The sequence below is a fragment of the Leishmania braziliensis genome, chromosome 12, assembly GCF_000002845.2.
Source record: "Leishmania braziliensis MHOM/BR/75/M2904 complete genome, chromosome 12".
Lineage (NCBI taxonomy): Eukaryota > Euglenozoa > Kinetoplastea > Trypanosomatida > Trypanosomatidae > Leishmania > Leishmania braziliensis.
Window position 1 is genome coordinate 411,721 of NC_009304.2, and position 22,386 is coordinate 434,106.

General features: G+C 61.1%; 4 protein-coding genes across 4 annotated transcripts; all 4 read left to right on the plus strand.

The window, feature by feature from the left end:
- Window positions 1-1,590: 1,590 nt before the first annotated feature.
- Window positions 1,591-4,221, plus strand: LBRM_12_0860 (conserved hypothetical protein; the record flags this gene model as incomplete). The annotated part of the gene is made up of 1 exon (XM_001563085.1): window positions 1,591-4,221. The coding sequence occupies one exon, from the start codon at window positions 1,591-1,593 to the stop codon at window positions 4,219-4,221; it is 2,631 nt and encodes an 876-aa protein (XP_001563135.1).
- Window positions 4,222-5,374: 1,153 nt separating this feature from the next.
- LBRM_12_0870 (conserved hypothetical protein) lies at window positions 5,375-10,222 on the plus strand (the record flags this gene model as incomplete). The annotated part of the gene is made up of 1 exon (XM_001563086.2): window positions 5,375-10,222. The coding sequence occupies one exon, from the start codon at window positions 5,375-5,377 to the stop codon at window positions 10,220-10,222; it is 4,848 nt and encodes a 1,615-aa protein (XP_001563136.2).
- Window positions 10,223-10,898: 676 nt separating this feature from the next.
- On the plus strand, window positions 10,899-12,335 carry LBRM_12_0880 (hypothetical protein, unknown function; the record flags this gene model as incomplete). The annotated part of the gene is made up of 1 exon (XM_001563087.2): window positions 10,899-12,335. One exon carries the CDS (start codon window positions 10,899-10,901, stop codon window positions 12,333-12,335), a length of 1,437 nt encoding a protein of 478 aa, XP_001563137.2.
- A 6,627-nt stretch (window positions 12,336-18,962) lies between these two features.
- LBRM_12_0890 (hypothetical protein, unknown function) lies at window positions 18,963-21,635 on the plus strand (the record flags this gene model as incomplete). Its single annotated transcript, XM_001563088.1, has 1 exon — window positions 18,963-21,635. One exon carries the CDS (start codon window positions 18,963-18,965, stop codon window positions 21,633-21,635), a length of 2,673 nt encoding a protein of 890 aa, XP_001563138.1.
- Window positions 21,636-22,386: the final 751 nt, after the last annotated feature.

Here is a 22,386-nt window from a genome sequence, read left to right on the forward strand (position 1 = left end):
TGAAGGCAGAGAGAGGGACTGAGCCAAGGTGTGTGGATATACCCGTCGAGGTGGGTATGCTCCCCTATGCAGCGGCGGCTTCGCCGTCGGTGGAGAATCTTCACTGTACCCCTTCATGTTTTGCGGCATGAGAATCGCATTCTTCCCCAGCGCATTGCGGAGCTCACCCCCAGTCATGCACTCCTCCCCAAAGCAGTAGGGACAGTGTCGCAGCCAAAAAGAGAAGGATCGCGTCACGGATCCACCTCTGTTGTCTTTGATGGACTTTCCAAAGAATATGCTGCTTAAGAGGATTGCTAGGCTGGAGGCTGCGTTGCGACTGGAGGCTCTTGAGTGCAATATTGTGTATCCGCGGCTGATGGCGCAGGAGTGTGTGCTTCGCTTGCTGTGCTCGTCTGCCGTGCTGCCACCTGAATCATCGCTGCCGCCGCCCGTGGCGCCAGCAGCCCCCAATTCCCTCTCTTCCCTCAGTGAGACATAGCGATCTGCAGGGGTGGCTAACGAGGCACTTCGGCCTCAAAGGAATGAAGGAGTGAGGAGGTGGCGTGTGCACATTGCCTATCTCTGTATCGTGTCGCTGCTCTGTTGTGCGTTTTGCTTCTCCCTCCTCTCGCTCTAGTCTACGCTTCGATTGCTTTCCTCCTCCTTGGGCGCGCTTAATCGCCATTGTCTTTGCCGCCCGCTCTTGTGCTGGCGCTACTCTTCTACGTGCTCATGTGCTGCTGCTTCGCTGATGTGTGCCATCATGGCGCGGACTACTGCCGCCGCGACCGATGTGTGGGTACTGGCGAGGACGGGGATTGTGCTTCAGGGTGAGGGCATCTTATAGGGAACGGCGATAGGCTGCTTGGTCGACCGCGGGTATAGATCGCTTTTTCCTGCGGCGTCGTTGCTCCACTTCACCCATCCACCCATTTCCTCTGCTTTCCCCAGACCCGCTGCTTTCCTCCAGCGCGTAGGTGTTCTGCCGCTCTTGTGCTCTCCTTTCCAAGTGCGTGTGTGCGGGGAGGAGGAGGGGGGGGAGAGAAGAGAGCAGAAGAACACAGTCGACAATAAGCACCTACATGCTGCACGCGCATGAGCGTACTTTGTATTCATGTGAGATGTATCCCCACGCTTTCACTTCCTTCCAACCTGTAACACTTGGTGGCACACCATATCATGTGGATGCAGAGGAGAGGCCCAGGAAGGACAAGGAGCACAGAGCGGCTTTTCGCTCGAGTACGTGAATACGCGTGGCGCCGATTGCCGCCGAGGATGAGCGTCCACCATCACTTCCGGGTGTGGTGGGTGAGCTGTATCGAGGGGCACGCGGTTGCGATCGCTTTACTGCCCGTCACTGCTGACGTATACTTCTTTTCCCCTCCTCTTCTTTCACTGTTTCGCTGTATCTCAGTCTTTTCACCTGTGCTCTTGCGTGCGACTGGGCCTTTGAGAATTTCGGCACTATCGCTCTTTCCCCCTTCAGCTCGTTTGCCTCGTGCCGCATCCGTCCTCCCCCTCCCTCTCCCCTGCGCCTCTTTTCACAAACGCAGGACTGTCAAGGCGCCTACAGGCAGAAGCGGCACTGACGAGAAGAGAAACGGCAAAATGCCGCCTAAGCTGACCTCCAAGAATATCTTCGATGTCGTCTTTGATCAGCTCCCGGCAGATGCGTTCATCGACACTGGGCCGGCCTCTCTAAAGGAGGAACTCATACTCGAGGCCTCGGGCATGCTCGGTAGCAGCGGTAAAGGCCCAGGAAATCAGCGTAGCGCCCAGCGAGGCGGTTCCAACGTCGTCAGCAGTGGCAGTGATGGAGGTGGGACAACAAGCTATCGACGGAACCTTCTCCCTTCAGCGTTTGTGGCCGCGACGGCGGCTGTCGTGCGGTCAAAGGCCCGTTCGGTGCCCGCTGTGCCAGAGGATTCCCCCGCTGCTGCTGTAGAACAGCGGAAAGACTTGCAGGACTCCGACGTTTTGGATGCCGAGGAGCTTGAGGGCAGCACTGCATCGCCGCTGTCGGCACAAGCGCCTCCGCCGGACTACGCTGCGGCATCTGCGTCCTCCACGGTGGTCTCCTCTGAAAGCGTCTTTCGCAGAGTCGACGATGAGGTGGCCGACCTACGCGCTGATCGATTTGCGGTGAGGCGTCGCGGCGGCCTCGACGCGCCAAAGCGCTGCGATGGCGGCCGTAATGCCACGGCGACAGAAGGGGGCCTTGACATGCAGATGGACACCGAGGACGAAGCGGTGAGGGAGGCCACCAAGTATGCTGGCTATGTGGCAGAAATGCAGGCAGCCAGGGAGGCCAGCGCTGAACAACAGCTGCTATGCTCTTGGCAGCCTATCGGCGGCGGGGGGCCTTTGGTTACGCTTGATGCTCGTCTTGCATCGAGCAAGGCGAGTGCCGGAATCGGACCCAGCTTCAGCGCAGTCGGCAGTGGCACAGAACTGTCGGTTAGCTGTGACGCTGCTGCGGAAGGGGTCGCTGCGCCGAAAGCGACGGGTGCTACCAGGGAGTCGTCACTGGCGACCCCAACTGCTGAGCTGGTGGCCGTCGGCGTGTCGTCAGCCGCCGTCTCCGGAGCAGCGAGTGCGCGCGCCGAAGGGCAAATCGGCGACCGCACGCTTCTCTCTTACACGTCAGGCGGATCTCAGACGGGCAGCGCAGTGCGGACAGGTGTTAGTGGTTGCCAGTCAGCATCAACAGCCGGAGGCCCACTTCTTCAGCAACCCTTCGGCTTTGCTGGCGCTCCACAGAAAGGTGGCACTTTCACGGCAGCCGAGCAGCTTATCCTCATGCCTCCAGGTCTGGATCGCGTGTACACCGGCACTTGCGTCATGTATCGACACCCAAAGAATTTCGGCTTCATCTCGCCAGACTTGGGCGGGCCGGATGTGTTCTTCATCACCGACAGCATCGCCCTCTCCTTTACGAGACTGGCACTTCGGGCCTTCTACCTGCGCAATGGCTTGCCGGTGCCGCCGCTTGTTGCCGCTGCGTATCGTGTGGGCCCGGCAAAAGCGAATTCAATCGCGTCTGGTGAAGATGGGGCGCCGACCAATGGCACGACGACATCTGTGGTGAACGCTGGAACAGCTGCCGACGCGAACGGCTCGGTGCCGGCTCCGGTATCGTCGGTGTCCCCTGGACTCACCGGAATGGCTGGAGGTATATCAGCTGCTGGAGATGGGCAGACAAGGGTGACCGGCACTGCGCTTGGTGAGGAAGGCGTTCTCGGGTCTACCCCTGTTTTGGCAACTCGGGCGGGCGACACTGGCGACCGCGTACTCATTCCGCCAACCACCGAGGAGGAGTTGGCGTGGGCGGAGGCGGCTGCTTCGCTGCTCACCAGTGCCACCGCACAGCTTCTCCAGCACCAAGTCAATCAAGGCATCGGCGGCGGCCTTCGGGTCGGGGATCGCCTGAGCTTTGTCGTTAGCCGCAACCACGCCGCGCGTGGCGGGAATGGCCGCCTGCTGCGTGCTGAGTTTCTCCGTGGTGTGCCGGCAGCGCAGCTGGCGATTGCCGTGGAGCAAAGTTGGTTTCATCCGCTGTTCCCTGGCGCAGTTGGGCGAAAGACGAGCACACCTTACCGCGCTTCCCTAAGACCACCGCCCCCCCCTCCCTCGTCGTCCACCGCTGGGGGCGGGGGAGCCGGCGATGAGGCAGGCATGTCAGCAACCGCCTATCCTCTTGCCCCCTTCACCTCTGCCACCTCGACGCTCACCCGCTACACCGGATGTGTTCGCACATATGACGCGGAGGAGCAGCGCGGCTACATCCGGTGCGACGAGCTGAGTGGCAGCGGTGGCGGTAACACGCCTGATGTCATCTTCTACCCGCACTCCGTGCTCTGGGACTTGACGCGCTGCCCGCCGTTGAAGCGACAGGTGAAAGAGTGTATGCGGCTGGCCTACAGTGTGTGTGGGACGGAGCGCAACGGCAAGTACATCGCCACCCTCATCACTACCCCCAGCGGCGCGCCTTTCTGCGAGGACAACATGACGTTCGCCGAGAACGTGTTGCCGTTTTTCGCGGCTGAGACGGGCGGCGCGGGTTGGCGGCGTGGGCGTGGCGAGGATGGCAACAGCGTTGGCGGCGGCCGCTCCGCAATGGGCATGGACAGCGGCGCCGGCACAAGTGCCGAGGGTATCGCCGGTGACCGCAAGCGTGTTAAGGCAGCCGAGGACGACATGCTGCTCCTCTACGCCGAGGACGACTACCCGTACATGTAATCGGCTGTGCTTGCTGGTGAGCAGAGCGAGACGGGAGGGGGGGGGCGTGACGCACATGAGTTTAGACTTTCACACAGTAATCTATGAGGACGCCTGCACTCCTCCTCGACTCTGCCGTATCGGTGACAGAGACGCCCCTGAGGAGGCGATCATCCATGCGTGTGGATGGAGGCGTAGTGATGCCCACAGGTACATGCGTTGTTGGGAGAAGAGAGAGAAGTTCAGCTTTGATGACCATAGAAATCCTCTCGTTCTCTCTCTTTCTCTTGCGAGAACACTAAAGATGCCGCTGTCGACCACGCAATCGGGGCGTGCGTGGTCGACAGCGGCACTGCCAAGAGGCCTCATTTGATGACACTGAGCGCGCCGCGCTGTCCTCATCTGCCCACTTCCGCCGCTTTTCAGTTTGATGCCCGAGACCCCCCTCACTCCCCGCCTCTCTTCTCGACATTGCGATGCGGTCTTCCCTCCTTGTCTTTCTCCTCCGCATCTTTGCCTCGCTGCGCCCACGTATCCTCGACCCGCATAGCCTTCAACTGGTGGGGCACGAGCGTGTCTGCTGTTTCTTGCGCGGCGCGCACCTCAGGCCGGGTCGGAGCACCTGAGCCCTCTTCGTTACTTTGCCTTCTCCGCCCAGACATTCGGCAGCTCGTAAGCACGCAGCTTACCCTTGGCTTAGATTGACACACGTGCAGGCGCAGGAGGAGTCTATGTTTGTGCTCAGGTGGCGAGAAAGCGCTCTGTGTTTTGGGCTACCAGTGCCCCTCATCAGATGCCAGGGGCACTGTCAGCGAGCGGGCATTTGGTGTCCCCTCGTGCTGTCTCCTATTCGGCTCTGGGGGGTACGCTCCTCCGTTCTCCCCCCTCTTTGCTGTTTTATTTCTCTTCCGTCACGTTGCTGAACTCTGCTCGGCACCACCGAGGTGACATTTTTGTCGCCTTTGGGTTGTAGCGCGGGCTGGCTGCGCTGCCTTTCCCATCACTCCCCCCCTCCCCCCACTCACTCCCTCACGGTGCTCTCGCGCTGCCCACTTCTCTCTCCATTCCAAACTCGTTTTGCCCCTCTCTTTATTTCCAACTTGCTGAAATCAGCGTAACACCGCCAGAACAGCCACACGATCACGTGCTATGTGTGTGTGTGTGTGCGTGTGTGATGTACCTTGGTAGGTCTAGCAATGCTGACGGTGTCGATGGGCCATCTTCGTGCCCTTGTTCATCGCAGCCAACCTGCACTGAGGCTGAGTCGACAGCGACTGCCACGCTCCATGGCATCCGCAGCCAGCAGTGTGACTCGTTGCATTCGAGCTCCTTTTCGCTCTACTTCAAGTGGATTCGTGCTTCTCTTCACCGCGCCCTGCGTAGCGCGCACGCCACCGTCTTAAAATCGCCTGGATGGAGTAATGACCGCCATGACGAACGGGCTCGTAACGACAGCGGAAAGTGCGACTCGCCGTCGCTCCCTTCTGCAGCTTTACGCTGGTTACATGCGTCGTACGAGGCTCTGGCGACCACCCGAGTGTGCTCAGTCATTCTTCCGCAGGTGGACGACGGTCCCCTCGTCGTCCACCTCACACTACTGCTTGTTGGCACGGAGATTGCGCAGGCTACGTCTTTCTTTCTTCGCTACCGGCGCGCTGTGCGGGCCAGCGCCAAGGCAAAGGCGATGGCGGCGCCGGAGTGCGTCGAGAATGCAGCGGATGTCGAGGAGCCGAGTCACCTCTCGACCTCGCTGCACCCCGTGACGACCCAGGCGCCGCCACCGCCAGAGATGGGGTCGGTGCTTACTGGACGATCACGCCTACCACGAGGCTCGTCACGGGCGTTGTACCGGCTGTGCAGCTACTGGGCCCTCCTCGAGAGGGCGGTGCGGGCTGCGCCACGCAAGCGCGCTGGCGCGCCAACAGACGTCACCGAGCTTGGCTGGTTCTTCCGCACTCTGCACCCCGGCCACGACTCAGTTAGGGACGGCGGTGGTGGCCACAAGTTTGACCGACTCACACCGGATGGAGTACCGCATGGTGCGGCGACGGTGCTCGTGCTGCCGGACGACGCTGCGTTCCCTGTTCTGGCGGAGCCAGGGGGGTGCACGAGAACGACTCCACCCATGGCGCCGTTGGAAATGTCCATCGTTAATGACAAGCCACCAGCTGCAGGGCGTTCACCGGATGCAGTGTCGCCTATCATGACGGAGAAGCCCGCGGTGGAGGAACCTTGGAAGGTGATGCACCTCCTTTGGACTGATATGGTGCGCTACTCGGTGACGCACAGTGAGCTGCGGCAGCTGCTGCTCGACTGTACTGTTGCTGAGCTTGCAAAGTTGTTTGCGAGTAGTGGCAATTCAGAGAGCTTGTGGGGCGGCACACGCGTGCCTCAGACCATATGGGGGACCATGGGCAGCTGCAGCGTCTCAAGCGAGCCGGTAGCAAGCGCAGCCCACTCCACCGTCAACTCCTCACTTCACCCGTCCGGCGCTGTAGCCTTCTCTGCCCACTACGTCCCAAGTTCCACTTCGCACGGCACCTCGCCGAGCTGCTACGCAGATCCACGCGTCGCCGTAGCGTGCGCGGCACTGACATGGTACCTGTCGCTCGTGCGCGAGGTGTACGAGGCTGTTGTTGTCCACGAGGATGCCCAGCGGTGCGCAGACGCGCTTGAGGAACTTCAGGCGTACGGCAGGGCCGTCTATCAACGCGGCATCGCGGTGGGTGCCGCTTTCTTTGACGAGGCGCTGCGCAGCGTCTCGTGCCCGGGCGTCAAGCACGCGAGCAGCACCCGCAGCCGGGTCGTTGGCACCAACGAAGAGTGTGCCTGTAGGCTGCCTCGCCGTCATGAGAAGCCGACTGGGCTCCCCGAGGCTGCGATCACTGCGCATGGCAACACGGAGGGTGCGGTAGTTTGCTCAACCGTGCCCATGGCTGCGAGCGCACATCTTGGCAACCGCTGTGAGTCGCACAGTAGCAATCTGCTTTGCAGGGATGGCGTGCCAGTGGCTACGCCGCACATGGGTATCCGCGGGGCCTCGCCGCGGATATGCTGGGCAGAGCTGACTGCTGCGCTAGCTGCTCTACTGCGCCGCCGGCGGCTGATGGAGATGTCTCACGTGCGAAGTCTCTTCTCCTACATGTACACCGGCAGTGTGGCAAAAATGACCTCCATTGCCGTGTTGACCGTGCTCACATGCCTTTCCTCCCGTGTGGCGGCGGTGGGGCTGGCGGTACGCGAGGCCATTGGCTCCAACCTGGACACCTACTACCGCACCCAGGGAGCGCTGTCGCCATCAGGCAGCGATTCTGACAGCAGCAGCAGGCTGTGCGGCAGTGGCACGGTTACTGTACAGCAGCGTATCTTTGCCCTGTGCCTCTTTGAATGCATGCGCCTCGCTGTGAACACGGTGCTCACGCACACCATGCGCGAGTACATCGCCATGGCAGCCTCGCAGCGACGCAACGCCATGAAGGCAGCGCTATACGAGGCCCTGACGCGCTTGCCTCTCGCCTTCTTCGACCTGCACTCGTTCGACGAGGTGGAGCAGATCGTGTACTACGTGAACGATATCGAGGGTGTGGAGGTGCACGTGCATCGCTACATCTGTAGCCTCGTCACGTCACTCTCTGCGATGCAGCACGCGATGCATCAGCTGCCGCGTCGGGCACGTCTGCTGGTGGGTGCCACAGTCGCGGTGTCGCTCGCCGTAAAATACATTGGGCGACGCATGAAGCAGCTGATGCGTGTGGCGCAGCGCACCGGAGGAGTGCCTCCGTCATGGCTCCGCGGCTACAACCTGAACGGCACCGCCTCTGCGGCGGCAGAGCTCGACGCACAGGTGGAGGAGAACACGGAGAGCAATGCGCGGCGAGGCGGCGTGATGTTGCGTGGCCTAGATATTGTAGCCGCTCTGCCACAGCTGCGCCCATACGCGGCGGATTTCAGGCTGATGCGATCGTGGACGGACCACACGCGCGCGTGCGGGGCGGCAGAGGCGGCGACCTTTGCGTGGAGTCTTCGCGCATTGCCGTCTCAGGCCTACGGTCAGCTGTTGCCGGCGCTCGGTGGTGCGCTCCTGACGTTTGCCGACTGGGTGCTACCCACGCTCGTTGCGAGCTACGGCACCTCAACGGCATTTTGCAGCTTAGACACGCTGAGTCTCTCGAATAGGCTCATCGAAGCAATGCGGTGCGTCAGTGACACAGTCGATGTCCTCGTCGACGGGCATCGCGTCGCAGAGGTGGTGTTGCTGAACGCGTACAAAGCGAGTGTTCTGGAGAAGGTGTTGGATGCGCGACGGTGGGAGCCGACGACCGCCGATTACGCGAAGGGTGTCGCCTTAGGCGGCGAGGCCGATTATAACACTGCCGATGCCGGTGCCAGTTGTGGGACGCCCGCAGCGGAGGTCAGTTCACGGCACTACGTCCTTCGACACCACCACCTGCGGTCGTTATACCGTGCCGGCACCCACGCAGCCACGGCGTGGCCACCGCCGCTCACAGTGCGATGGATGCGCGTCTTGAAGGATAGCTGCCGCTGGTGTGTCACGCATCTCCCGCGTGTTTTCACTCTTGGCGGACGTCTGCGACTTGCATGGCGCGTACTTGCAACGATGGGACTCGTGAAGTCAGACCGCCGCGGCAGCAACCGGCACCAATCACGGCAGCTCTACCACCATCACCGCCGCCCCCCGCGACCACGCCACGTTTCCTGCTGGAGGAAGGGTCGGCCACAGCAAGTGAACCAGCAACAGCCCAATAGTGCTCAGGATCCAGCGTGTGGCGTGGCAAGCGAAGCGGCGGAGGTGTGCCTGAACAGTCGCCTGTCCGAGGATGATGGCAGCCGCTGCGCTCATGCACGCCCCTCATCGTCGTCATTCAGCGACGATTCCGAGCTTTGCAGCGAAGCTGCAGCGGCTGCCGCAGCGGCGGCGCTCGCGAACGCCACTGTGCACGCCGTGGCAGTGCAGAGCCTGCAGTTCTACTATCCTACCGCCCCCACCGTGCCAGTATTTGCCCACCCCATCACCTGCACCGTCGTGCTCCAAGGCAACCGCAACGCCTTTTCGTCGTCACTGTCGAGCTCCACGCAGCCACAGACAGTGAGGGGCACTTGTGCCAGTAGAGGCCAACTCGTGTGTCTTGTGGGGCCAAGTGGACACGGCAAGTCTACGCTGCTCAGCCTTTTGTTAGGGATGTATACGAACTACGGGGCGTCTAGCCCCGTCCTTGGCACTGGCGAGAATGCCAGCAGCGGCGGCGACGATGGCGAAGAGCAACAGGAGAGCGGCGTTGAAACGCAGGCGCGAGGGGGGCTGCCCCTCACTCCTTCCTCTTCCGTGGCCGTCCCAGACATCGTGCTCACGCTGGCGCTACCACATTCCCCACCTTCCTCCTCCGAAGCGCTGGAGTCGACTGACTCGCCCAGCGCCGCTCCAACCTCATCGGCCTCTGTAATGCCGGAGGTGGAGTATGTGCAGCTGTCGGTTGCCTTGATTCCGCGCGACATTCTTCGAGGAAACCTCTTCAGCTTTGTGCCGCAGAACCCCATTATCTTTTCCGGGGCCACCATCGCGCACAACATCAGCCTTGAGAATTATGTATCCCTTGAGCAGGAGGAGCTGATGGCTGAGATTGCGCAGTGCGCTGCCTGGGCACACTGCGAGTACATCCAACGCTTTCCGCAAGGCTTGATGACTTACATTGCCGACAGCGGAGCAGGACAATGGGCGTCTCCACTCGCGGCCGCAGCTTCTGGAGGCGGTGGTGGCGCGGTACGACTCAGCGTTGGTCAAGCACAACGGCTGATGATGGCGCGTGCTCTGTTCCACGGGCGGCGCGGCGGGTCCGTGCTTGTGATGGACGAGCCCACGGCCAGTCTAGACAAGGAGGTAAAGCTTAAAATACTGGAGGAGTGGCGCGGGCTTCTGGAGGGTGGTATTGTGCGCGGCATGCTATGCGCGACTCACGATGACGATCTCATCGCGGTGGCAGATGAGGTGGTGCGTCTGCCTTAGCGGAGGAGAGAGTGAGATTCACTTGTGCATTCCCTTAACGCGAAGTAGCAACAAGTACAGCAGACTCTAGTGTGTCTGCGCACGTGGAGAGGACCGTGAGCTCATTCATCAGCGTGTGCCGGGCGGTGCGGTGCTGTGTTGAGTTGCCCCTTAACGGGGAGCGGGTGACTGCATGACGACTCGCAAAGACGGTGGCGGCACAAGTCGGCTCTCGAGAAGAGCAGCAAAGGTGTCACGAGGACACAGGCGAAGTGGATGATGTGTGAAGTGAGGGAGGCGGTGGTGGGCGAGGAAAAGCTCTTCTCCTCCCTTTCCCCTACTGCTTGGCTTCACTGTCTATGAGCCGAGGAGGCGTGCTGCTGGGGCTACCGGCTGGAGGCGCTGGACTCATTCTCTGATGCTGGCGCACTCAGCCCCACGCCTCCTTCATTTCATCTGTCATGTGGGCTTTCACACGTTCTCTCTCTTAAACAAACCAGTCAAGCACGCTCGTCGTAGCACAGCTCGCTCGATCACTCTCTCTTCACTTTATTGTTCCCTGTACACCTTTCTGCTACTGCGCCAACGCCTCTCACCTGTGCACTCAAAACGCGCCTCCACACAGCGACTCCATTCCCCTTGTAGGCGTCTCTCCGTCGCCGTCTGCATCTTTCCTTCTGTCTGGGGCTTCAAGTCAATGATGTCGGTCGACGAGTCCGTCGACGCTAACCCGCTGTCAACTGACCTGCACTTGACACCACAGCGCACGGTGGGCAGCTCGCGGCGTCACAGCTTTTCGTCACGGTGCACGAGTTACTCGCACCTCTCTTCGCGCAGCATCCTGGAGAACTCGAAGGCATACTGCAACGTCGAGGTGGGATCGATTGCTTGGGCCAGCGCGTCGTACGATCTGCCCTCGAGCGTGAAGCGCTTTCTCTGGCTCTGCAGCACGTCGAGAGGTTCTGCAGCTAAGGAACTGCGGCGCCAGCTGCTGGTGCTGCGCGACTACTGTGTCCAGCTAGGAAACAAAATCAAAGGAAAGGAGCTGCTCTCGCAGGGTGGAAGGCACATTTCGCGCAAGGAGGTGGCGACGGTAGACTTTAACTGCTGCCTCAGCATCATCTTCTCCACTTCTCTGGCCTTCACAGGCGATACGGAGAACGTTGCCAAGGGCACGCTGCGCAGCATCGTGGGGAAGCTCAAGTCTGCCCAGGACATCGGCGACGAGAATGTCTTCCGCGCCGCCATCATCGAGGTAGTTAACAACATCCTCTTGTCCACGCCACTGAGGCCGCCTGCGCACAACACTGTGAGAGCGACAACGATGAGGAGCAGTGGGAGGACGAGGCTGGAAAGGGCTGAGCAGGAGCCGAGCCTGAGGGATGAGTGTCTTGATTTTCTCACCGTCGAGGATGGCGTTCCCGTTCTGCTGGAGGGCATGTGGAGGCGCTGGCTGAACTACTTTGAGGAGGGCTACGTTCGCTACGTGGAGAAGCTTCTGGCTGAACAGCAGCAGCCCTCGGCGGCATCAACCGAGGTACGTAGCGAGGATGAAGATGAGGGGTCTCACTATGGCAGTGCAGCAGCCCCGACCATTGCTGCGGTGCCCATTTTCACTGCCTCGCAGAGTTATTGGAGGTTGACGACAAGCGCTTACGCGCAGTTCTGCCACCTGCTGCTTGCCATCTTCTTTGTGCGCACTAAGGACTTCTCGCTCAACTACCTCGCCCGAGTCACGAAGCTCGTGCAGTACTACACGTACCAGCTGGAGTGTGACGAGGGTGGGCCCATCGCAGTGAGGGCAGACGCCGCCGGCGAGAATGACGATGGTGATTTGGACGAGGAAGACGAATATATGCAATCGGAGGAGGAGAAAATGCGCTCCTTGCCGATACCCAAGTACGGCAAAGATGTTATTATGAGCCGGTTCACCAGTGCTCGATCCTCGGTTGCGGAGATGTACCGCCGCAGGCACAAGTGCTTCACAACCGAGGAACTACCAGAGAACCTGCGCCCGTTGGCCAATGCAATGATGTCGGCGGCTACCGGGGACTTGCCAGTGCCCATGGTGCGCTACTCGGACACGATGGACCTCCATTCCCTCTCGGTCAGCCGCCAGCGCGGGTACGAGTAGCTTAACGCCTGAGGAGTAACAGAAGGAGGAGGTCGTGAACATATGCGGGTCCAGGCGACTGTGGAGACGCTCGCGAAACTGGACGGGGGAGGGCACCGAAGGCAGAGGTGGTAGAGATTCTCAGGTGGAACTCGAGGCAGCGCCGAAGTAGGAGCCCGAGGAGCTTTAAGAAGCCTCGCCCATACCACCAGGTGCACCACGAGACGCACTTGCTCCTCACGTAGCTTGCGTCCCACTGTTTCATGAATGACTCGCTTTTGCCTCACTGGCTGCTTCCTCGTGATCGGCCAGGAGCATCTGTGCGTGTGCGTCGTTGTACTCACGGGCACGCACATGTGATCGCAGTGCTCGGCAGTGCCGATTTCTTTCATTGCTTGAATTATTTAATTTCGCTTCGTTTTTCATTCGTTCGTTGGCCACGCAGGCGCCGGCACACTTTCACGGCTGCAGCCACCCGAAAACACCGCGACGCACACGCGAATGCGCCACCACTGCAGAGCACTGGCGAAAGAAAACTGAGGCCCTGCAGCGCCATCAGCCCCAGCGTGCCGCCAATTGTGGGCACGCGGCCATGTCCCCCCCCCCTCCCCTCCCCCGGGCATTACCCGCACGAAGGATGAGACAAGTCGACCAGTACTTCTCTGTGCGAGAGAGCGGACCGGGGTGTTGGTGAAGATGCCCCGGCGGAAGTCAAGGCGGCATCCGGCAATTCCCTATTCGCGTCCCACCGAGACCCAGCCCCATGCCCCCTCAACCCACTCGCGTTGGAGGTGGGCTTGAGGCGGCACCCCGCACGATCCACTGCGGCTCCGCCCCGAGTGTCGCCAAAATTCACTGTGAGAGTGTCAGGGGTCCTCCCCGGTACACTGCAGAAGAGCGCAGCTTAGCATCCACAACCAGAGCGTCGCCACCGGTAACGTCGCTGCTGCGTGGAAAGAGGCGCTAACTATGTCCGTCCTGAAGTTGCCCAAGCTGGGTGCTGACTCTGCGTCCTACCGTACTGTGACGCTGACCGACAACTTGCGCCAGTTACTCGAGCGAATGGTCTCACAAACGCTGGGCGATCCTCTAGAAGGCAAACTCCAAGCACAGCAGTCTGACCTCCACCCGCACTGTTTCACTATCGTCCCCTTGGGTTTGCTTCTTCACAAAGCAGCGCAGCATATCATTCAGGTACTGAGGAGGAGTGTTTGCGGACTGCCCCTGCGCGTCTGACTCGGTAGACCACGTCGCTATCATCATGGCACTGACGATATTTAACGTGGGCCTGTTCCTTACTCGCTGAGCCACGGACTTCTCAGGTGATCGCCGTGCCTGCGCTCGCTATCACAAGTAGAAAGCCGAGATGGGTGTGCTTGTGTGTGTAGCTCCCCGAGAATCAGCCGTGGGCTCTCTTTTCTTCCTCATATGTGGCGGACTCGCTGAGTGTGGAGCTCTGCTAGACATCCGGGCTGCACCACGCCTCCTTTGCTGACGGCACCACACCCCCCACATCCTCCGTAGGCATGGGTGCTAGACAAGCCACATTACCATCCGCCCCCTGGAGGACAGAGCGCGGGACGCTGGGGCGCTGCATGGCACTGTGTGCCCTCAAAAAGCGCAGCACCCAAACTCGTGCGCGCGCGACGCCTCAATCGACTGAAACTCTCCGTTACACACAGGCGTCCGGACGGGGATCGCCGCCCCGCCCTTTCGGCGTAGGTCTCCAGGCAATGTGCGTTACCGGTCGACACGTTGCGGAGGTTATCGAAGCAGCCATGGCCTGACTTGCCAGGCTGAGGGCGGTGTGCCCCCACACATATGGGGCTCGACAACGGATCTTTTTTTGCACATTCTACAGACTACTGATTGAATCAACGATACTCTGCGGTTGCATCGCATGGTGGGGTACCGCTAGCGAAAGCTGCAGGAAGGCCCTTGCGCACTTTTACACCAAGGCAGCCACAGTCACCGCTGGTACCCTGAAGTACGTAGACCGAGACCTGCTCGAAGAGGCCGCTCTCCCACCCCTTGGCTGCATAGTGTTGCTGGGCCACACCCGCCCTGTGCCTTTCCGCAACCACGCGAGGAACCAGTGCTGAGCATTGGGCATGGGAAGCGTACATGCCGGATGACGGTACTCTCATAGCGCTTCGCTACCTTTCACACGACTATGCAGGCATAGACTCCCTTCGGAGCTCCACACATGCACGCCTCCTTCATGCGCGGCGGTCTTGTGCACTTCAACGCATTCCTCGCTGATGGGCTACGGATGACCCTTCCACACGAAGAGAAAGCGACCTGCATGCAGGCAGCGGCGTTCCCACCCTGCGATGCTCCCTCCTCCTCTGTGGGCGGATGGCGCGACACAGACGGCTGCGATGTTTTTCAGTTGTCATCCACTCATACGTGCAACAGGAAGAGACTGCGTCCTCCCTTTACTTGCTATGAGGGCATCAGACCCGGCGTTGCGCCCGACATGCTACGTGAGATTCGCCAACCCTTCGGGGCTCGAAGCCTACCGCCTTTCACGCTATCGCCTTGCACGCAGTGATGCGATCACGTGCATCCCACCCGCAGTGCTTGGGATTCCCCTCGCGGGGTGTCCACCGCTGTTCCTCTGTGTGCTTCCAGGACGACAGGCTGTGAGCTCTCTGTGCGCAGGCACATGCCTATGCACGGCTCCCTCCTGCTTGTGGCGGCGTGCGCTGTCAAGCACAGCTGGCACGGTGTGCCACATTTAAGGAGGGCATGCGGGAGAGCAGAGGAGCAGCGGTTATGGACGGAAAAGACGCGCGGAGATCCACGCCAATGAACCCCGAGGTGCATGTGTGCGAAACCCGCGGTATCTCCGGCATCCCACCGGGTGGGCTAATGCGGCACGGATGCCGGAAGCATGGCGGGAGCGGCCCGAATGGCGCCATCGAGTCCTCCAGACTCCTCTGTGGAGAGTCTACACACCACGTTATGGCATGCCGCGGCGGGTGGCCTCCGGGGGCCTCGGACTGGGGCTGGCCGGCCTCCTCCTCGGACCCCTCGGCGTGCGCCACGGCCGCCCCCCTGTTACCCGCACGGCAGACGACGCCCCCGCCCATTGAGCAGGACGCCAGAGGCGGCCCGCCCGGATCAAGGCGTGCCCCCCCACTCCGGTTTGTGTAGCGCCGACAGCGCAGCCTGCTGCCGAGGTGGACGAGGGGCGGTTGCGTGTGCGCCTGAATTGGCTGGCTTGTTCGCGGTGGAGTGGACCCGTCGAAGAAGAAAAGGGCCCACGTGCTCCGTGGACAGGGGACCCTTCCGTGCATGGTGCCCAGGGCCACTACCCCCCACTCTCTGTGTGGGGGGAGGAGGCGAAGCACCCCCCTCTCCCTGCCAATGCCGAGCCGCTTCTTGGGGGCGACAGGGCCAGGCACCTACGACGTGGGGGTCAGAGCGATGGATCGCTACGGATGACGTCGGTCAGGGCCTGGATGGCGGTGCGTCGGAGCGGCCTGCTGCAGTGAACACCCTTATACCGCCCACATGGTGGGCCGCGCGTCCGCGTGACTCGAGCGTATCCCGCTGGGCCCTGGCTGCCTGCGGGTGTGGGGAGCCTGGGCCAAGCTCCGAGGGATGCACCAGGTGGCGGCCGGCGCCATGGGAGCGGCTGTGGGCCGACTTGCGAGGCGGGTGTGTGGGTGGTGTTTGGGGCAGAGGTTGTGCTGAGATGACTGGGTTGGCGCACTGCCCCACCGCGTGTCTACGGCTGCTTTGTACCCCGCGACGGGGCCCTGTGAGACGGGCCGGGGGCGGCGTGGCGTTCGGCTCCCGTTGTGTGGGAGGGGATGGACGCGCTGGCCAAGAGGATGATGCTTTCATTTGCCTTCACTCGTACGATGTCTCGCTCTTCTTCTACCTGCCCCGCTGCTTTCACAGAGATGCCCGTGTCATGCGGGCGCATAATCGACTGTGTGGGGTGTATGGTGCAGGTGTGGACGAGTGTGGACCCAAGTCGTCTGTTTTACAAGTAGAGTTGGTGGGTGGTGGTGTGGGTGCGTATGCGCGAGCTGGAGGGATGGCGCACGCCTTAAGAGCAGGTGTTCATTAGTGGTGAACGACGTACGCAACGACGTTGCCGCGCTGTGCCTGTCGTTTGCTCCCTTCCCCTTTCCCATCTGCACTCGACTGGCCTGAGCCGTCGTTCTCTCTCTTGCTCGTTCTCCCTCAACCGTTTGTTGTGAGGCGCGCGTAGGCACACGCAGGAGGAGGGGAAATTGCATATCACGTGATGGGGCGTGTGGGTGTCTTGCCAGTGTCTGTGTTCTTCGTTGTTGGCGTGATGTTTTTCTTCTCTCCTTCGCACTGATCTTCTCACTTGTACTCCCCCCTCATGCGTCTTTGAAGTACTGCGGCGTGGTGTTTCACTGCTTGACGACGACGACACTGCGCTGCTCTCCCTCTCTCTCTTATTCTCGGCGCTCTCGTGCTCCCTCCTGCTCTTCTGCTTGCCTGCCTGCGCCTCGCCGTGTGTTTTATTTCTCCCCATCCCTATCTTCCCTCTTGTTTTCGCTCTTTCCCGCTCTTATAGCGGACTGCCTCGGATTCCTCCCCCCTCCGGCCTTTCCCTCCATATAGTGTGTGCCCCCCCCCTTCCCTCTCTTCTCCTACTGCACTCCGCTTGTTTTATAGTTGATCAATCGCCTTCTGGCGCTCTGTGACTCTCCTTCGCTTCGCTCGACACAGACGTGTGCACGCCAGCACATTTCCCTGTTGCCGTGCCCTTTTCGAGGTTTTTTTTTTCTGTTTTTCTCGGTATTCCTCATGAAGTTTGAGTGGAGATGAGGCCAACCGGGCGGTGGTGGTGGCTGCAGTCAGGGTGAGCCGAGGGCGTCTCTGCGATGTAGTGGAAGCACTGCGTATCGGCGGGTGGCGTGTCTTGTGCCCTTCGGCACCGGTGTGGTTGCGTTGTCCAACAGGCCGGCAGAAGCGGGGGAGGGTTGGGCTTCGGGCGGAGGGGGGGAGCAGCCGCTTGCAGCCGTGTTGGTTCATTGTAACCCCAGCGCAGTGTTGATGCCCCGTTGTATTGAGCTGCTTATACCCTGCAGGCCTGAGCTGAAGGACAGTGAGGGGCGTTGTGGCTGTACACGCAGCCGCGTCGACAGCAGCGGATGGACATTTTTTTTTGTTTTTGAGCGCGAATTTCGTGAGGTTGTATTGGCGTGAGGGAGGGCAAAAGTGGGAGGGGAGGGCGGAGGGAACGAAGCGGGGGAGGCAGCTTACGGCTTATCGTGGGCACTCTCTACTGCAGCTCTACGTCTTCCGACCCTCTCCGCAGCGCTCGTGGGGAGGCTTGATCAGAAAGGAGAGGCTCGTTTTCATTTCTTCCGCGCTTCAACTTTCCCTCACACGCGTTCTCCTCCCCTCACTCTTGCAAGCGGGGCTCTCCATGTACAGTCTGAGGCCGCTTTCGTTTATTCGAGTCGGTGACGATGCGCACAACATTTTCTCCTCGTGCCCCCTCCCCTCCTCCCCCCCGCAAAGGTGTGGGCATTTACCTCCTCGACATCATGTCGGGAGTGGCTCTTCTCTTCAAGTAGACATGTACGCGTGCACCCAAACGCACGCACCAAATAGACCCCCCAAACAAAGTGCGTATGACATCCTCATGTATGCGCCCTGTGCTTGAAGCCTGTGAGGCGTAGGCAATCCACCTCACTAACTTGAGTCTGTGCCGCGTCATCCCCCTTTCGCTGCTTCTCCCTTCTTTCCATCAGCCTGACGGAATCGCGCCTTGGTGCCGCTCTTGTGTGTTTTGCTGGCCTCTGTTTTCATCCCCGCGCCGGTGCAGGCACTCCCTCTGCTGCCTCGCCTCGCCTCCCTGCCTCCTCCCACCCATCAAGCCCTCCCCTTCGGATCTGTCGCCGCTTCTGCCCTCTGTCTGCGCACGCTCCAGCAAACATCAAACGCAAGAGGTGTGCTCGTTGACCTACACAACACGTTTGGCGCGGGCTACGCCACCACGAGTCAGTCTGACACCCACCCACCTACGTGCGCTCTTTCGTTTCTCTCCTTCTCTTGGCTTCGTTCTTTCCACCTACTGGCTCTGTCGCTCTGCTGTCGTATAGTGCCACCGCCACCTCCTACACAGACGCAGCGACAGACAGTTCCCCCCTTCCTCGCTGTGGTTTCATCTCTGGTCTTTCACCTTCTCCTCCTCCCCTCCCCCCCTCCCCCCCTCCCCATACGGGCGCGCAAACGTCATAGGGCGGATCCTTCTCTTCTCGCGAAGAGGGCGCTCACAAAGCGCACCCCGGTGCAGGTGATTAGCGCGCATGCGGTCCACGAACAGTTTTAGCCTTCATGCGTCATCCATACGCCACGAGCGCGCCGCTCTACGGCGCTGGTGACGACGCCGAACACAACGAGCCGAACGTCGCTTCACCGTCGTCAGACGCCGCATCCCCGGCTGCCACAGCAACCCCTTCACCGGAGGAGCATACAGAGGGAAATACCACGTGTCCCGCCGCTAGCTCGTGCGTGCTGGAGAAGCAAGCTCTCTGCGACAGCGCTGCAGTGATTCACGGCAGCCACCAGGACGACGTGGCCACTGCGGTCTCGCACTCGCCTGATGTCTCGTCACCATCCTCCTCGTCTTCCGCTGCCGGATCGTCGATGCCGCAATCGTGGTTACCCTCTCGCTCGTCCTCCTGCTGCTCGGCAACGTCCTCCTCGTTTATCTCTGGCACTGATTGCTCTTCGTGTCCACCTGACAGTACAAACCTTGTCGCGGATGGCCCCGGTGCTCTGAAATCGGGTCATCATCAGGAGCGCCGCCACCGCCACCATCGCCACAATCCTCCACTTCACTGCTCAGGTGATAGGCATGTTGCGCACGGCTGTGCAGTCAATGACCCTTTCACTACAGCACCGCGGCGCGTACAGACGTCTGAGCACACGCGCTTTACCAGCATTCTTGCCAGCGGCGGGCGGTGTGGAGATAGTGCCGAGTCCGGCGCCGCGCCTGCAGGCCCTCGCGGTCGTGTCGATGGTGGCTCGTCTCGCATACAGGACGTTGCGTGGTGGAGGTCCTCTACGGTCGCTGCGAACATCACGATAGGGGCTGTGTCCCCAGCGTCTTGCGATGTGCATCCTTACTATGCACTACCCAGTCCTACATCCCCGCTACCACACCAACAGCGCGGCGCTGATTTTTATCGGGGCTGCCGGGACGTAGCGGCAGCGCAGCGATACTCGACCCCTTCTCCTCTCCTGACCACCGCCTCTGGCACCCTCATCGCATCTCCGACGCCACTCCCACCCACTCACCCCCGCCGATCATCGTCGGCGCAGAGCCGCGCTTCGAACACGGTTTCCACGCACACCTCTGGTGGTACCACGCACACCTCTGGTGGTACCACGCACACCTCGAAGTCTCTCTTCGCGAGCAAAGGCGGTGGCGGCAACAGGGGCCTTGCGAGGCATGCCGAGACGGACGGGGGCGTTCCCTTGCAGCCGTCGTGCAGCGCTTGCTGTGTCGCAAGGCCTACACGCTGTAAGACGCTGCGCCGCTCCTTTTCCTTCACCTCTGGGGTTCCGTCCGCAACGACCCCCGGCTACGAGGCGCTTCCACTCTCTCTCCACCGTGCGGCGTCTCCTCTCTCCAGTGTCAACGCAGCAACGGGTGCACTGCGCACTCTGCTGACCGGCGAGCGCCAGCACGAGCGGACTGCCTCCCTCGCCTCCTCAGTGCACTCCGCTTCGTCATCGGTTCGCCCGTCAGTGCCCTTGCCGCCTTCGCACGTTGGCTTGGCCTCGAATATGATGGCGGCTATGTGGGTCGACTTGCCTCTTTCGCAGACGGGCAGCCGGTGCGCCACGCCGCTGAACAACAACGGAGATGCGTATCCACCACCGCGTAGGCGGCGCACGACGCCACGCCGCTGCTCCGGTCCCCCAAGCCCGGGGACCAGCACGCTGGCGGCCTCCGTTGCCTCCTCGTTCGACGGTGGCGGCTACATGTCTTCGGTTGCCGGAGGCGCATCCGGCAGCACGCGCCGCACACTGGTGACGGTCGGCACGCAGACGGAGAGCGACGCAGGCACCGCCAAGGGCGGTGGGACGCCGCCCAGCCTTTCCCGCCGTCTCTACTCAAGGTCCTTATCGGGTTCTTACGCCACGGACGTCAGCGGCGGAAGGCACTACAGCGACGCTGCACACCAATACAACTTTGATTGCCCTTTGGAGAGTGAAGGGGTTGCTGCGATCACGGCGACGTCAGTCTCTTCGACGTCGGCCGAGGTGTCGCCGCGTTCCTTGCTTGCGAGCGCAGCTGAGATGCACCTTGACAACGTCGTGGATCACGCGGCTCTTGGCGCTGAAGCGGTAGGGCGTGTGCAGCAGCACATCGCAGTTGGTGACGTGGTTGCCACAGCGCCACACGCGCCAGAATCTCTGCCCACTGAAGCGACGACGAAGGCCGACGACCCAAGTGAAGGTGGCAGCCCCTCAAACGCGCCGGCCAAGCCTCCAGGTACAACCTACGTGTACCAAACCTTGCGCGTGGATGCGCCGCCTCTACGTGGAGGTACTAAAATGGCTGCAGTTTCAGTGAGTGCTCCAGGGTCATCTGCGGCAGAGATGTGGTCGCCAGAGAGAGCTCTCATGTTCCCCACGACGTCCTCCTTACCCACGCTGCACGTCCCGCTGCAGACAGGTTCGGTGCTCGCGGCGTCCCTGCAGCCCCAGGAGGGGGTACTGCCAGCAGTGGGCATTCCTTCACCCACCCCTAAAGCGAGTAGTTCCGCCGAGGTAGCTGGGGAGAGTTCATTGACGACAGGTGGAGGAGAAGGATATCACGGCGCCGTGAAAGGCATGACGTCGGTAGACTGTGGGGCAACCGCATCTCTGGCGAAAGATGGTGGACCCTCGGCCCCTCAGCCTGTGGCAACCTCCGCGAGCGACGACGTTTGGCGACTTCGCGCAGAGCTGGCCGAAATGCGCCTCCAGTACGAGCACGTTGTGCAGCAACTTCGACACATGCAAGAGAGGTCTGTTGCTGCTGGCTCAGCGAACTCCTCCATCGCGGTAGCGGCGCTGGAGGCAGGGCATCCAACAGCAAAGGAAGCAGTGCTGAGCACCACCTCGACTTCGCTGCCAGCGGGATCGGCGTCTTCGTGCTTGTCCTCAGTCTTCATACCAAACCATTCCGGTATAGCTGAGAGCCCCGCGGTGGATTCGGCGTCCTTCGTTTCATCCAGCAGCGAAGGCAATGCGACCGATGCCGCGACGACGCTGGATCACGTGCGAGAGGCCCTGCAGCGAACTCGAAAGCGTACAACTCACTAGTGTGCGAGGGTAGAGAATTCGTCAGGAAAGTGCCCTCCCCCTCCTCCTCCCGAGAAAGGTTCTTCGCTGTACTGCGAGTTTGCGCCCTGCAGGGGGTGGGGCGGGGCCACCCTTCCCGAGTTTCGTTTGCTCGCCTCTCAATGACTCCTCTTCCCCCACTCTCTCCCCCGCTCTGGGCTCTCTTTTCCCTACTCACGTGTTGCCGGCGTGAGTGTGCGTGTCGTCGAGTTCGCGCATTCAGTGCGTTTCGCTCAGCCTTCGTGGCACCGCCTACTTTGTCTCTCTGGCCTTCTCCCGTGTCCTCTCCCCCCACCCCCCTCTCTGCCACGCGTGTTCCCTTTCGTTGTTGTGCTGTTTGTTTTTCAGAGGCTTCTTTACTGTCGCTTGTTTGCCTCCCTGCGTGTGTGTGTGTGTGTGTGTGTGTGTGCGTGTGCGTGTTGGTCAACGTCTGGCTGTCATGAATTTTCCTTCTCTCTTTTCTCAGCCTGTTACTGTTGCCTCTGCGCACACCGATGGCCAAGCGCATCACTGTGGGCGTCATGCAGGGATCGCGCAGTCTCTCTCGCACCTACCCTGCAGCGCGTGTGGTCTCTGCGACGCACGTGTTGGCGCGTGGCGGCCACTGCGAGCCGCGCATCGTTTCTTGCCGAGTCACGTAGAGGCACATGCACAGGCGCACTCGGACAGAAACTTCTTAGCGTCTGCACAGGCGAAGCGCTGTCTCTCCATCGCGCCCACTCTCGTGCACTTC